The 15,709-nt window shown below is 41.2% G+C and overlaps 1 protein-coding gene and 3 long non-coding RNA genes across 4 annotated transcripts in view; 1 reads left to right on the top strand and 3 right to left on the bottom strand.

The window, feature by feature from the left end:
• The window catches only part of LOC310728988, a 412,338-nt gene that overhangs the window by 132,990 nt on the left and 263,639 nt on the right, over nucleotides 1–15,709 (bottom strand). The window lies entirely within an intron of this gene.
• Nucleotides 1–15,709, bottom strand: part of LOC310728977 — a 110,183-nt gene that overhangs the window by 24,272 nt on the left and 70,202 nt on the right. The gene's annotated exons all lie outside the window — the stretch shown is intronic.
• Nucleotides 76–6,941, bottom strand: LOC310729329 (uncharacterized protein; the record flags this gene model as incomplete). The annotated part of the gene is made up of 3 exons (XM_083547443.1): nucleotides 76–1,937; nucleotides 5,090–5,878; nucleotides 6,654–6,941. The coding sequence occupies 2 exons, from the start codon at nucleotides 6,939–6,941 to the stop codon at nucleotides 5,093–5,095; spliced, it is 1,074 nt and encodes a 357-aa protein (XP_083403569.1). The 3' UTR covers nucleotides 76–1,937; nucleotides 5,090–5,092.
• LOC310728964 lies at nucleotides 8,819–10,524 on the top strand. The gene is made up of 3 exons (XR_014534409.1): nucleotides 8,819–8,842; nucleotides 10,014–10,097; nucleotides 10,213–10,524. It is a non-coding gene; the product is annotated as an uncharacterized lncRNA (long non-coding RNA).

The following is a 15,709-nucleotide window of genomic DNA, read 5'->3' as shown; positions in this document are numbered from 1 at the left end:
TTTACAAAATCATCAAACACACACACACACACACACACACACACACACACACACACACACACTGTACTACAAAAGTGCAGAAGTAAGTAAAGTATAATTTCAACAAACAAGCAAACAGTTACAGAACAAACATTATTTCATCCAAACAAAACACAAATGTCACCAGATATTTACAGTGTAGGGCCACATTTCTTTCAGTGAGCCTCGTTATACTCTATACAGTGGGGCAAAAAAGTATTTAGTCAAAAAGTCAAAAAAGTCAAAGATTGTAAATCTCAATACTTTGTTATATACCTTTTGTTGGCAATGACAGTGATTAAAGGTTTTCTGTAAGTCTCCACAAGGTTTGTACACACTGTTGCTGGTAGTTTGGTCCATTCCTCCATGCAGATCTCCTCTAGAGCAGTAATGTTTTGGGGCTGTCGCTGGGCAACACGGATTTTCAACTCCCCCCAAAGATTTTTTATGGGGTTGAGATATGTAGACTGGCTAGGCCACTCCAGGACCATGAATTGCGTCTTACGAAGCCACTCCTTCGCTGCCCGGGCGGTGTGTTTGGTATCATTGTCATGATGAAAGACCCAGCCACGTGTCATCTTCAATGCTCTTGCTGATGAAAGGAGGTTTTCACTCAAAATCTCACGATACATGACCCCATTCATTCTTTCCTTTACACGGATCAGTCGTCCGGGTCCCTTTGCAGAAAAACAGCCCCAAAGCATGATGTTTCCACCCCCATGCTTCACAGTAGGTATGGTGTTCTTTGGCAGAATTCTTTCTCCTCCAAAGTTGAATTATTACCAAAAAGTTCTATTTTGGTTTCATCTGACCATATGACATTCTTCCAATCTTCTTCTGGATCATCCAAATGCGCTCTAGCAAACTTCAGACGGGCTCGGACATGTACTGTCTTAAGCAGGGGGACACGTCTGCCACTGCAGGATTTGAGTCCCTGGTGGTGTAGTGTGTTACTGATGGTAGCCTTTGTTACTTTGGTCCCAGCTCTCTACAGGTCATTCACCAGGTCCCCCCGTGTGGTTCTGGGATTTTTGCCCACCGTTCTTGTGATTATTTCGACCCCATGGGGTAAGATCTTGCGTGGAGCCCCAGATCGAGGGAGATTATCAGTGGTCTTGTATATCTAGCATTTTCTAAAAATTGCTCCCACAGTTGATTTCTTCACACCAAGCTGCTTACCTACTGCAGATTCAGTCTTCCCAGCCTGGTGCAGGTCTACAATTTTTTTTCTGGTGTCCTTTGACAGTTCTTTGGTCTTGGCCATAGTGAAGTTTGGAGTCTGACTGTTTGAGGTTGTGGACAAGTGTCTTTTATACTGATAACGAGTTCAAACAGGTGCCATTAATACAGGTAACAAGTCAAGTTTATTTGTATAGCGCTTTTCACAACAGACATTGTCTCAAAGCAGCTTTATAGAAATCAACAGTGAAGGTGAATGGTGTGCATTTATCCCTGATGAGCAAGCCGTGGTGACTGTGGCAAGGAAAAACTCCCTTAGATGTTATGAGGAAGAAACCTTGAGAGGAACCAGACTCAAAAGGGGAACCTATCCTCATTTGGGTGACATCAAGAGTTTGATCATAAATCTTTCAACACTACAGAACACTGGAGAGAAAGAACTAACATGAGCACTGTAAGATTATAAGTAAATGTTCTTTCTACAGTCTTTGGTATAAAAATAGGAGCTACTGAGCTCAACATTTGTGATCATCACAGATCCAGCAACAGCTTCTCCATGCCAGAGCCTTTAACCACTCCAGGAGGTCCAATGTCAAAACTCCACACATGTAGTGGGATCCAATTGGCACTGGTACGACTCTAGATGGTTCAGGATGTTTGCGAGTTCAGCATCTACTTTTTTAAAGTCCATAATCTTCACGAGGTGGGACGTGACTGGAGCTGGCCAAACCTCAGGAAGCCTCAGGATGGGGAGAGAAAGAGAAGCAGTGGAGAGCAATTAGCGTAGCTGCTGTTCATGATATTAACAGCACAAGTTGATAATGTGCATTTAATCAGATGTTCTGGAGCACAAGGTTATGATGTGAGACGTGTTATGTGTAGGCTTTGCTAAAAAGATACGTTTTTAATCTGCACTTAAACTGGGAGAGTGTGTCTGAACCCCGAACACTGTCCAAAGTTTGGGAGCTAAATGTGAAAATGCTCTACCCCCTTTAGTGGACTTTGCTTTTCTAGGAACTACAACAAGCCCAGAGTTCTGAGATCTCAGGGAGCGTGACGGATTGTAGCGTGTTAAAAGACTGGAGAGATACATGGGAGCCAAACCATTTTGTGCTTTATAAGTAAGAAGCAGTAGTTTGTAGTATATTTGAAACTTAACAGGAAGCCAATGTAGGGACGATAAGATTGGGGTTATATGGTCATATTTTCTTGACCTAGTAAGAACTCTTGCTGCCGCATTCTGAACTAACTGAAGCTTGTTTCAGGACATGTTCAGGATATTTTTAGGCCATCCACCTAGTAATGCATTACAGTAGTCTATTCTGGAGGTCATAAACGCATGGACGAGCTTCTCTGCATCGGATATAGACAACATATTTCTTAGCTTAGAAATATTTCTAAGGTGAAAGTAGGCTGTTGTTGTAACTTGGTTGATATGATTTTTAAAAGATAAATTGCTGTCAAATAAATCCCAGGTCTTTTACTGTTGAACTAGTGGTTACAGAACATTCGTCTAAATGCAGGTTGAGGTGCTGGAGCTTCTGTATACTGGTTTTTGTGCCGATGAGAAAAATCTCCGTCTTATCTGAATTTAAAAGTAGAAAGTTATGGGTCATCCAATCTCTTATTTCCTTAACACACTCAGTTATCTGAGCTAATTGAGCTGGTTTAGATGAGATATATAGCTGGGTATCATCAGCATAACAATGGAAGCTAATTTCAATGCTTCTAATAATATTTCCTAAGGGAAGCATGTATATTGTGAAGAGCAGGGGTCCTAGAACTGAACCTTGTGGCACGCCATAGTTCACTAGCATTAGCCTGGATAGCTCTCCATTTAAATCTACGAAATGGTAACGATTGGACAGGTAGGATTTAAACCAGCTTAATGCCTGTCCCTGAATGCCGATGTAATTCTGTAAGCGATCTAGGAGAAGATCATGATCTATAGTGTCGAATGCAGCACTAAGATCTAGTAAAACTAACAGCGAGATGAAGCCTTGGTCTGAAGCTAAAAACAGGTCATTAGTGATTTTAACTAGAGCAGTTTCTGTGCTATGATGGGGCTTAAAACCTGACTGAAACTCTTCAAAGATATTGTTCTCTTGCAAGTGGGAACAGAACTGGGCAGCGACAATCTTTTCTAAAATCTTAGACATAAATGGGAGATTTGAAATGGGTCTGTAATTCAATAGCGTGTTCGGATCCAGATTAGGTTTTTTAATGAGGGGCTTAATAACTGCTAGCTTGAGGGATTTAGGGACATGACCTAAAGATAGTGAGGAGTTAATAATATTCAGAAGAGGCTCACCAGCTGTATATAACACTTCCTTTAGTAGATTTGTTGGAATTGGATCTAACTGACATGTTGTTGATTTAGCTTTGATAATAACATCATACAGCTCTTCCTGTCCTATACATGTAAAACAGTGTAGTTGTGGGGTTGTAAGTACGATTGTGTCGGGAGATGCTGTCAGAGGTTGAACTGCCACAATTGTTTTTCTAATGTTATCTATTTTTTCAGTGAAGAAATTCATAAATTCCTCACTACTAAACTGTGATGGAACACATTTTTCAGATCCCTGATTTGTATTTAGTTTAGCTACTGTACTGAAAAGGAACCTTGGATTGTTTTTGTAATTTTTTTTATGAGTTTGCTCAGGTGTTCAGCTCTAGCAGCTTTAAGCGCCTGTCTGTAGCTGAGCATACTGTCTTTATACGCAATTCTAAATACCTCCAATTTAGTTTTCCTCCATTTTCTCTCCAGATTACGTGTTGTTCTCTTGAGAGCATGCGTATGACTATTATACCAAGGTGCAGGTTCTTGTTCTCTAACCTTTTTTAACCGGATGGGGGCAACGGTGTCTAATGTGCTAGTGTGGATAAGGTCTATGTTGTTTGCCATGTCATCAAGATTATTAGCAGTTATGGGTTTAGTGAGAAATTGAGATAAATCAGGCAGGTTATTTATGAATCTGTCCTTAGTGGTCTGAACAATAGTCCTACCAAGTCGATAGCGTGGTGAAACACGGCTAATCTGCTCTACCGGTAGTGTGTACAGTATAAGATAATGGTCTGTGATGTCATCACTCTGAGGTAAAATATCTATATCAGTGACGTCTGCTCCATGGGATATTATTAAGTCTAGTGTGTGGTTAAAACGGTGGGTTGGTCTGGTGACGTTTTGTTTAACCCCATAAGAGTTTAATAAATCCACAAATGATAATCCTAGAGCATCGTTTACATCATCTACATGATTATTAAAATATCCTACAAGCAGCACTTTATCAAAATTAATCAAGAGGTCTGATAGAAAACAAGCAAACTCTTGAAGAAAATCAGCGTAGGGTCCTGGGGGTCTGTACACGGTGACCAGAGCGAGTTTTCTATGTATGTCTGAAAGTACAACTTTAAGAATGGGCACTTCAAATGATTAAAAGCCTAATCCTAATCTCTGACTGACATTAAGAGAGGCACTATAAATGGTTCCTACACCCCCCCCACGACCAGTCTGACGGGGCTCATGCTTATAAACATATCCTGACGGTGTCGACTCGTTTAGACCCATATAATCACCTGGTTTAATCCAGGTCTCAGTGAGACAGAGTGCTGAGAGATTATTATCTGTGATCATCTCATTTACAATCAGTGCTTTGGGTGCAAGTGATCTAATGTTTAAAAGACCAAACTTTAGAACTTTTTGGTGTTTGCTTATCTGGCATTTTTCAGTTTTAACTGTAATAAGATTATTTCTGGATATTGTGTATGTAATTCTTGGTTTTACTACCCGAGGAATAGATACGGTTTCTATAAACTGGGCTGTGTGTGAACTTGTAACTATTTGGTCTGTTGCATGCGTGCTCTCATAGTTGAAGGTTTCCTGATGTCTTACCAGTCAGATGATGTGAAGAATCCTAGAGATGTTATCTGATAGCACTGCTGCTCCAACTCTGCTGGGGTGCAGGCCATCCGGGCGGAAGAACCTAGGACGCTCCCAGAAACAGTTCCAGTCATTAACAAAGAGAAGTTTGTGCTCTCGACACCATGACTGTAACCATTCATTTAGTGCTAAAAGTCTACTAAACTTCTCAGCCCCTCGCTGGTAAGTGGGAAGAGGTCCTGACACGATGATCCTCGTTGTGGGTGATGTGCTGCGTACCGTCTCCACCAGGATCCTGAAGTCCCTTTTTAAGATCTCTGTTTGCCTCAGCCTGGTGTCGTTCGTTCCGGCATGGAGAACAACCGCTCCGAAGTTCTCCTTCAGGATCGCGGGTACCTGCGCAGCGACATCAAGAACACGAGCACCAGGAAAACAGCGAGTGTGCACCTTACCTTTGTCTCCGGTAGCGCGGACATGCTGGACGATGGAATCTCCAAGACTCACGGTATTGCGTTCCGTCTCGCGGAGAGGGGCGAAGCGGTTCTCGGTCGAGATCTCGAAGGCCGGTGGTGGCAGGGGAGACGTCCTCGACCGGGGCTTGGCTCGCGGCTTCCGCTGCTGCCGCATCCAAGGTCCGTGGTGCACCGGTGCCGGAGTGAACGATACCTGGGCGGGCCGCGTTGTAAGTGCGCTGGGCCTGGGCAGAGAAACACACGGAGTTGATGTGCTGGGAGAGTTAAGTTCCACCTGGGAATTTACCTCGGATGAGTTGAAAGCGCAGAGAGAAATACAAACACGGAACTCCCAGGAAAAACAAGACAAACAAGTGGAGGACAGAGGAGCCTCTAAAGAAGAAGTTACAGGTATGTGAGAGCCAGAAATCTTGCTTTTTTGTAGGTGACCAAATACTTATTTTCCACCATCATTTGCAAATAAATTCTTTAAAAATCAGACAATGTGATTTTCTGCATTTCTTTTCTCATTTTGTCTCTCATAGTTGAAGTGTACATATGATAAAAATTACAGGCCTCTCGCATCTTTTTAAGTGGGAGAACTTGCACAATTAGTGGCTAACTTTTTTTCCCCACTGTAGGAATAAACTTGACTTGAACTTTGCTCTTAGCACTCTGGTCCTAGACGTCTGATTTATGAGAAGTTAAAAGTTGGCAAACATTCAGTCGAGCGGCCTAATGAATGTGGAAGGAGACAAATTGTTATTTGTAATTGTTCACTTTTTTTCTGAATCTGTTATCAGCACAGGAAACGTCCTGGAATCCTGAACTTCAGCTTTAAATCAAAACTCTTTTCCAGGTGTCTGAGACATTTTTTGTAAGAAACTTTTGTAAAAAAGAAAAAGAGAAGTCAGAAGTTAAAAGTAAAAAGTATTTGCTTCTCCTAATTTTAAGTTTACAAACTCTTAATGAAATGTTCTTTTTTATATAATGAAGCAGTGATGAAACTTTTATTAAGTAGTAATTCTTAAATGTTTTTTTGTCATGCGAAGATACGGAGGGGGAAGCCGAAGTAACAGCCAACAGAGATTTATTAACAAAACGGCAGAGCCAACACAAAATACCCGTAGTGATAGGGATAATCCGGTGGTGCGCTCCGGGAGCGCGGCGCACACAGTCCCGAACTGGCAAGAGGCAGTCTGTAAATACAATCCGGTGGTGCGCTCCGGGAGCACGGCGCACACAGTCCCGAACTGGTGAGAGGCAGTCCATAAACATGAGTGAATAACGAGCCCCAGGTGTGCATGATTGAAGCCCGGAGCTTTGGAGAAAGCGGAGGCAATGACAGCCGCCGAAGGGGGCGTGGCAGGTGGATTCCTGACAGTGATACAATATGACTTATTTATTGACATTTTCAAGTTGGTTGTAGTTGATAAATGTTTAAAAAAAAGTACATTTTTAAAGGGAAAAAAAGCCAAAGACGAAAACATTCATATAGAAGTATATTGTTCATGTGGAAAATTAGGTTGATTAATGTGGACAACATGCTTTTGTAACATAGCTGTTATTACGGCTCTATGATTACTTTTAATCTCCATGCTGGGCATAAAGTGATGAGACATTTACATTTACATTTACATTTGCTGCATTTAGCAGACGCCCTTATCCAGAGCGACGTACAAAAGTGCTTTGAGTCTCTAGCAATGAATAAATCTACACTGGTACGCCAGATTACAAACTTAATATAAATATAACTCTTGAATTCTACAAAGCAAACTTGGAAAGTGCTAATTTAGGTGTTTTAGGAAAAGGTAGGTCTTAGTAGTAGATAGTCAGGGACTCCGCTGTACAGACATCTAGGGGAAGTTCATTCCACCACCTCGGTGCCAGAACAGAGAAGAGCCTTGAAGTGTACGTACATCGATCTCCTTTGCTCTCAGCTCTCTGGTCCTGGACATCCACGTTATGTATGTGGAGCTAAAAGTTGGCAAACTTTCAGCCGAGTGACCTGATGAATGTGGAGCGACAAAGGATTATCTGTAACTGGTCACTTTTAGAAATGGAGAGATTTATCAATAAAGTAGAGAATAACTGCAGTTCGTTACTTCTAATGCTACACTGTAAACTACACTGCACTCTGCTGCAGCACTAGTATTAATACTGGGACCATTTTCATGCTCGCTAGAGTGCAACCACAGTATTTTCCACATTTGTCATTTAAATATGAAGCAAAGTTCATGTTTTGCTTCCAGACGTGTGGGTGTGTAACTTCTCTCACAGCACACAGCTGCTTTTGCCAACAATCCCCTGACTAATCACCCCTTGGCTAAGGCAGCATGAAAAAATTAACCCAAGCGAGACGAGGAATCAGGAGACTGCAAGATCCTAAAAAGATATAACTACTGTTGGGTTTGTCAGAAGTATGCGGCATTTCACTAGTCAAACTACACACCATGTAACATTAAGGCCCTCAGTGGTGGATAAAATACACAACGCATGTAGAGTTAAAGTAGAGATGCAGTCAGTACTCTGAGGGCTATGTATTATCACTCCAGTAAAAGTTAAAGTTTCACTTGAGTAAAAGTACAAAAGTTTTTTTGCCAAATGTTCAATATGTAAATTATTCAAAGTGCTATAATGTATTATTACTATAATGTTACTGTAGCCATAATCTCTCTCTCTCTCTCTTTCTCTCTCTCACACTCACACACACACACACACACACACACACACACACACACACACACACACACACACACACACACACACACTCCCGCTGCACAGACTCTCCTGTACTCCGACTCTAAATCGGGGGTGATGTTCTCGGGTTGTTCTCTCCAGCTCTTAAAACTTTACTCACTACACAATTAACAAAAGTTTTTAAATAAAAATAAACTCATAAATAAAAAAGAACGATTGATTTTGCAAAATGTAGTTAAGTAAAATATACATATATATATAATATAAATATGTACACTATTTGAGTTTGAAATGTAGTGAAGTTAAAGTTTTCCTAAATGGAAACACTTCAGTAAAGTACAGATAAAAGAAAAAGCTACTTGAATACAGTAACATTATATTTACTTTATTACTGTCCATCACTGATGTCTCTGTACTCTGCTGCAATTCCTGGATTTGCTGAATCTGTTCTCAGCACAGGAAACGTGAGTCAGGGTTTGGCACAGAGTGGCATCACACAGCATTCTGGAACTTTGCCCTGAACTTTAGCTTTAAGACAAGTCTCTTTTCCAGGCGTCTAAGACATTTTCCCCAAGAAACTCAAAAAAAAAGAAAAGGAGAAGTCAGAAGTTCAGTCAGTAAAAAGTTTTTGCTTCTCTTCATTTTTAGTTTACAAACTCTTAATGAAATGTTTTTTTTTCTCTGTCAATTTTATTTCTATGACAATTTTATTTCTATGTTAATTTGGAAAGGCTCCTTTAAGTTGGTCTCTCATTACAACAGCAGCTGCACTTTGAGTTTTACTTGTGACATAAAAACAAAAAGGAAGGAGAAAAAAATTGCAAGCAAATTTCTGCTGTTAAACCGTCGCTCAACATTGCTGACTGGTAAGAAAATCAAAATGTACAGCATCGGAAGCATTTTTCCCCCTGTTTTGAACTGGTCTTCCAGATGACTTCTCATCTCTTTAAAGAATTCATTTTTCACAATAAAATCTTTGTACACATATGTAATTATAAATACATAATAATTAAATGTATTACAGCTGTCAGTCTAAACTGGTCTGAATGAACACAAATGTTTTACCCAGAAATGAAGATTCTGTCATCATTTCTTCACCTTCATGTCATTACAAACCTGTATGCATTTCTTTGTTCTTATAAACAGAAAAAATACATTCAGAAAAAAAGATAGAAAAGAAAGAATATTATGGAAGTTAACAGAAATCAAGAGGCAATATAAAGACATGAAAAATGTGGCAATTGACCGGCCAATTGCCCTAGCGGTCTCTTTAGATGCCCTGAGATCTAAGAAGTTTGTTGCACAGCAAAGCTCTGGCTTCCTGGCCACCCAATGAGTCTCCCACATATAACTCCCGTAGGACTTGGTGAGCAGCGCCCCCGGGTTTTTTTTAAGAGAAGACGCAGCAATTGAGGAGAGCCAGAGCAAACATCTGTACAACCCAGGGAATCGTTCCATAAACATTTTTTTGAGGGCCAGACTGAATAAGGCTTCCCCCAAACCAAAGGGGACTGTTGGAATGCTGGATTGGCTGCGAGCTCCAGGTCATCAAACGGCGCAATCCTTTAGCTAAAGCGGGGCCAGAACTATGAACCTCCTCAAAGAGTGTTCACTGGGAGCGGAGCACTCACATGTCCCTCGGGAACCAACCTAGCATGCTCCGCTACCAGACAAGCGACACAGAGATTACCTCAGCATCTACTACATTTATTTTTTCATCAATACTGATCTTAGAGTTATATACAATGTGTTTAATAATCTGCCTTTGTTTGTGTTTGTATCAGGAAATCTGTAAAAACTCCACACGAGTCTTCCAGGCATCATGATCCTCCTTTCTATTTCCATCTTCTGGCTCTCTGTCTGTGTGGGTGAGTGACCTGGTTCAAGTCCAACAACACACAAGTGTCCTAACATTCATTACAATATGCTACAATTTTTATAAAATGCTCCAAATCATGTAGATTGTAATGTTTCCCCCCACAGACTCCATCAGTGCAGATCCTCCCATTACTGTAGAAGCTCATGTGGGTTCCACAGCTCTCCTGCCATGTACCCTGAGTAAAGTCTTCAGCAAAACTCCACATGTTTGGTGGTGTGCTGATAATAAGGTTGTATTTGAATGAAGCTTTGATGGTACACATGAGGGTGCAGGATATGAAGGACGTGTGGACGTTACTGAGGACAGGCTGCATAAAGGAAACTGTTCTTTGGTGTTGAAGGACGTCAGAATCACTGATCACACTTTCTACAGATCCTTTGTGGTGGAACTTGTGGAGGATACAAACACTAACAAACACCAACTAACAACATTGTAAAACTTGACAGTGAGTAAATTATGAAACATAAAATATAAAAGTCATAGTGCATCAGATAAGATTAAGAAATCTATAATCTACTAGCTGAAAGTACTCGTGCTTCCCAACGGAAGGCAGAACGCCAAGCAATATGGCAATAAGCAGTAAGCACTGAGCAGGACTGGATGATCAGAGATCAGAATGTAACGTCAACAAATAACGTACTACCCCTTTGTAGTAGCGATACAGGGCAAACTACTTAGAAAATTTTTTTTTTCGTGCATCTAACATCTAATGAGCAACAATGTAGTAAGTTTCATTAGGATCCGTAATGTTATTTCGAAGAGTTTACAATGCGTGAGAAATCGCGTTTTCCGCGAGTTAGCCGCGATCCAGGGGGAATTTTTTAAAACCCTTTCTTAGTGAGCACCTAAGACCCAAGAGGAAGGTATGTTCCAAATTTCATTGCAATCCGTGCAGTGGTTTTTGAGATTTCGTGATGAATGAGTGAGTCAGTCAGTGGTATTTGAGCTTTATATATATATAGATTTCTTCTGATCAAAAAAATATTTAGAATTAACAGATAAAGTGAAAAAAATACAAATATAGATATTAATAAAGGGGCACAATTGTATTTTTTATTGGTTTTGCCCAGTCCAGGGTTAGGTTGCACAGAGTAACTAGCTCAGAATTCAAAAGATTGGATATCTTTTTGGAAAAATACAAACCACATTTTGATACACAAGGTGTTAGTATATTGATATGACAAGTGGAATTATTTACACATATATACACACACAACTGTCCAATGGCTTGTCTTCAGGGTGGGCCAAGGCCAAAATAATAAACAAAAATATCTGAGTTTAGAAGCTTCCTTCCCAGTCTAAGTGCTATTTGTACAGTGGTATCTATGGTAAATGGTAAACCAAGTAAAAAAAGGGCAAACAAAGTTCAGGGTCAAAATACAGGCCAAAGACAAAAACCAGCACAAACATATATCACTAAGCCAAACAACTCCACTACCACACCAACTCCACTACAACACCAACTCCACTACAACACCACACCAACTCCACTACCACACCACACCAACTCCAATACCACACCACACCAACTCCACTACAACTCTCCCGGTTGCTTCTCTTCCTCTTCCTTAAAGAGGCTTCAGCCATGAGGTAATCAATTTGAGGCAGGACCAAGACTGTTGTCTTACACTGTCTGTCTGTTTGCACCAGGTTGCACTTTATGTGGGGAGGACACTTACTAGTCCTTAGATTTTTTTTTTCTTTCTGTTATGTAGCTTTAAGTTGTTAAATGTAGCACCAGGGCTCTGGAGGAACGTTCTCTCATTTCACTGTGTATTGCGTCAGCTATATATGGTTAAAATGACAATAAAAGGTCTTGACCTGACTTCACTTGAGTTGTTTCTACACCTAGATTAAAGTGCACTATTAAAAGTCACACTTGTACTTGTATTGATTGGACATGATTTGGAAAGACACACACCTCTCTATAACTCTCTCACACACGCTTCATAACCGGTCAACCAAACAATGTTCTCATAGCGTTATGGAACACACCAACGAGTGTAGCTTTTGATAGTGAACTCATTCCTGTTTCTATCTGCTGCAGATGTTAAAAAGACAAACACAAATATACACACACACACACACACACACACACACACACACACACACACACACACACACACACCCTGAGGAACCATAACATTCCTACGTATGGGAAGTTCTCCTGCTCATCAAGGACGTTGCATTGATTATGGCACCTCAGTCTACTGAAGAGTTATTATACATCTTTAACTACAAAGTGTCAGAGCATAGAAACCTTCTGCTATCAACCTTCCCTGACTTTACACTACGACCAAAACACCACTACATTAAACACTACTCTGAACTGATTAGGGAACATGGTCCACTTACTGAAGTCTGGACAATGTGTTTTGAATCAAAACCCAAGTTTTTCAAAAAGGTTATATGTGAATCCGACATACAAAATGCTTTGAGTTTCCATCAATGAATAAATCAACACTAATTACAAACTTAAGATACCATCAGCCTAGAACTCACTGGAGAGGAATTGTAGCATGCTTTTAAATAAATAAATAAATAAATAAATACATTTAAGTCTTTGTTTCAGGAAGTAGTTGGTCTTCACCTCAGCTGTTCAGACATTTAGTGGAAGTTTATTCTACCACCTCAGTGCCAGAACAGAGAAGAGTCTTGATGAACTTCCCAGTCGAGGAGTGCTGGAAGATCTCAGGCAGAGTGGTGCAAAATGAGGAGTGATCAGAGCTTTGAGGTAAGAGGGTGCTGGTCCATATTTAGTTTTGTAGGCAAGCGTCAGTGTTTTGAATCTGATGTGTGAGTGCAGAGTAGAGGGAATGCAGCAGTGTGGTGGTATGGGAGAACTTGTGCAGGTTAAACACAAGTCATGCAACTACACTTTGGATGATTTGCAGTGGATAAATTGCGTTCAGAGGTCACCTGCCTGCAAAGAGATATGTTATTCCAGGATGCTTCCAGTCTTGAAATGCTCAGAGAGCAATTAATAGATCAGACAGCAATTGATGACCAGAAGATGGACATGACTCTGTTCTTAAGAAAACAGGATGTGATCAATAAAGCTCCAGGACTTGACCAGCTGACCAGCACTTTTTTAGAGAAAAAAAAAGTGAAATGTTTGCATTATTTCTAATAAAATGAGTATCGATAAATGATAGTCACATGTTCATACACCAATTGTTAAATTTTGACACTTTCCTGATGTCAAATGCTTTTTTGCTTCAAGAATTCAACCGGTTAATTGCTTTTAGTGCTGGTCCCAAACCCGTTCTGCTGGTTCTGTTGATTACGTTCCAGTTCAGTGGATTACTTTGTGTTCTGTGGATTATTGTCGGGTCGTAACTCTTCATGACTTCTGTGTGTTTGTGTGGTAAATAAAGCATGATAGAGTTACTTCCGCTTTCGGCTCGTGGTCCGCACCCTGACAAAAGGTCCGACCGACGGGATCGCCATACCGCGATCCCTACCGGGATAGATCGGAACTCTGCTTCGGATTTCCCCTGAAAGCTCTGTGCTGCTCCTTGTGGATCTCCTGAGCATGCTCCTGAGCATGCCAGCGCGGCTTAAAATTGCATTATAAACTGAATATTTGTAATTAAATACTGTCAAAATCTTAAGTACATTAAACTTGAAATGTCTTGTTTATTCAACAAGACAAAAAGTGAACTTCTATCAGGTTTACAGAGCGCACTGTCTGACCCCTGTTTCTGCTCCAAGGCATTGCACGGCCTCTGGACCCCGCTGTGGGCATTGCACGGCCTTTGGACCCTGCAGTGGGTCTCCGCTAGGGCATCGCTAGGGCCCCGATTTCTGCCAAGAACATCGCTCAACCGCTTATCTCTGCCGAGGACATCGCTCCACCCCTGATCTCCACCGAGGGTGTCTCTCCGCATCCGATCTCTGCCGAGGGGATCTCTCCGCATCCGATCTCAGCCCAGGGGGTCGTCCAGCTCGTAAGCTCCACCGAGGACGTCGCTCTGCCCCTGATCTCCGCCAAGGGCGCCGTTCCGTTCCGGACCTTCATGGTGGACTTCACTCCACTCCAGGCCTCCACAGAGGATGCCGCCTTGTTCCAGAACTCCATAGTGGGCATCGCTCTGTCCCAGATCCCTGCCGAGGACATCGCTCAGCCACCGGTCTTCGGCAAGGACGTCGCTCTGTTCCAGTTCCTCGCAGAGGGCATCACGCCACTCCAGGCATCCACAGGGGACGTCGCTCCGCCTCGGGTCCTTTCCAACCTTCCCTGGTTTCTTGACGGTGCGTTCCAGGTCTCCTCCTTCGACCCTGGACGGTTGGCGGGGCCATCCTCAGAGTGCCCTGGCCCGCCTGGTGTGGGTGGTTTTGGGGCGTCAGGTGCCGCTCCTGGAAAAGGCGGGGGGGGGGCAATGTCAGGGATCCACTTGCCACGCCCCCCTTGGTAGCTGTCACGCTGCCTCGCTCTGACGCTCTCGGCATTAACGAGAGACAGGTGTCTCTCGTCAACGTTTTCGCTATATAAGCACTCGTTCCCATCTCACTCGTGTCGGACCTACTATATGGATACGGACACTGACCTTGCTCAAGGCTACCAGCATTCCCTGCTGGTTCTGTGGATTATGTTCCAGTTCTGTGGATTACTTTTTGTTCTGTGGATTACTTTCCGTTCTGTTGATTATTGTCGGGTCGTAACTTTTCATGACTTGTTTGTGTTTGTGTGGTAAATAAAGCATGATAGAGTTACTTCTGCTTTCGGTTCGTGGTCCGCACCCTGACACACACATTAGGGAAATCATCAACCTGTTAACTGAAGTAAATAATGAAGGAAAAATACAGGAGTGTTTCCCAATTCATTTTACAAACATATTATAATTCACAAAAAAAGGAGATAAGTGTGAATTAGATGACTGGAGACAAATTAGTCTTATGAGCATAAACTATAAAATTCTCACAAAGACAATAGTAAATAGAATTAACATTCATTTATATAGAATCATCGATATACAACACAGAATTGGGCAATCGTAGGAAGGTACACATGGGACAACCTTGGAACGGTTAGAGATTTAATTATAAATGCACCAGGCAGCAATTTATTATTCGTTTAAATAAAATAAAAAAAGATGTTTGTGATTTTGACTATATCTCGAGGGAATCTCTAGTGAATGGTCATATCTATGGATAATCATTGAACACTACGACATTCGAGAAAAATGTAATAAATTGATTAAAATATTAAATATAAACATCACACACTAATAAATATAACTGTTTTAACCCTCTGTTCATTTCAAAATCGTCCATTAATTCTTCAGTCATTTACACACTTCCATCCCTCTTCAGCCCTTCCCACACACTACTAAAGAATTAAATACAAATAAATGTGAACAGGAACTTTAAAAAAAACTATTACAATTGATTTTGATATTCTTGTGTGAACAGCAGATTTACCAAAAAATAAAAATAAAAATTATTTACAGACATCACTGTTGTGTAAAATTGGCTTCTCATTCTCTCATCATTTTCATGAAAGAACACTGATTGTGTGCCACAGCAACCGGAGATTTTAGCTGCAACTATAAGGATGTAAAGAATTTACTAATCAGCGACTGGCTGTTTAATTTAGAA

Source organism: Silurus aristotelis, assembly GCF_946808225.1.
Source record: "Silurus aristotelis genome assembly, chromosome: 7".
Taxonomy (NCBI): domain Eukaryota; kingdom Metazoa; phylum Chordata; class Actinopteri; order Siluriformes; family Siluridae; genus Silurus; species Silurus aristotelis.
This window is presented reverse-complemented; position numbering and strand designations above follow the sequence as displayed.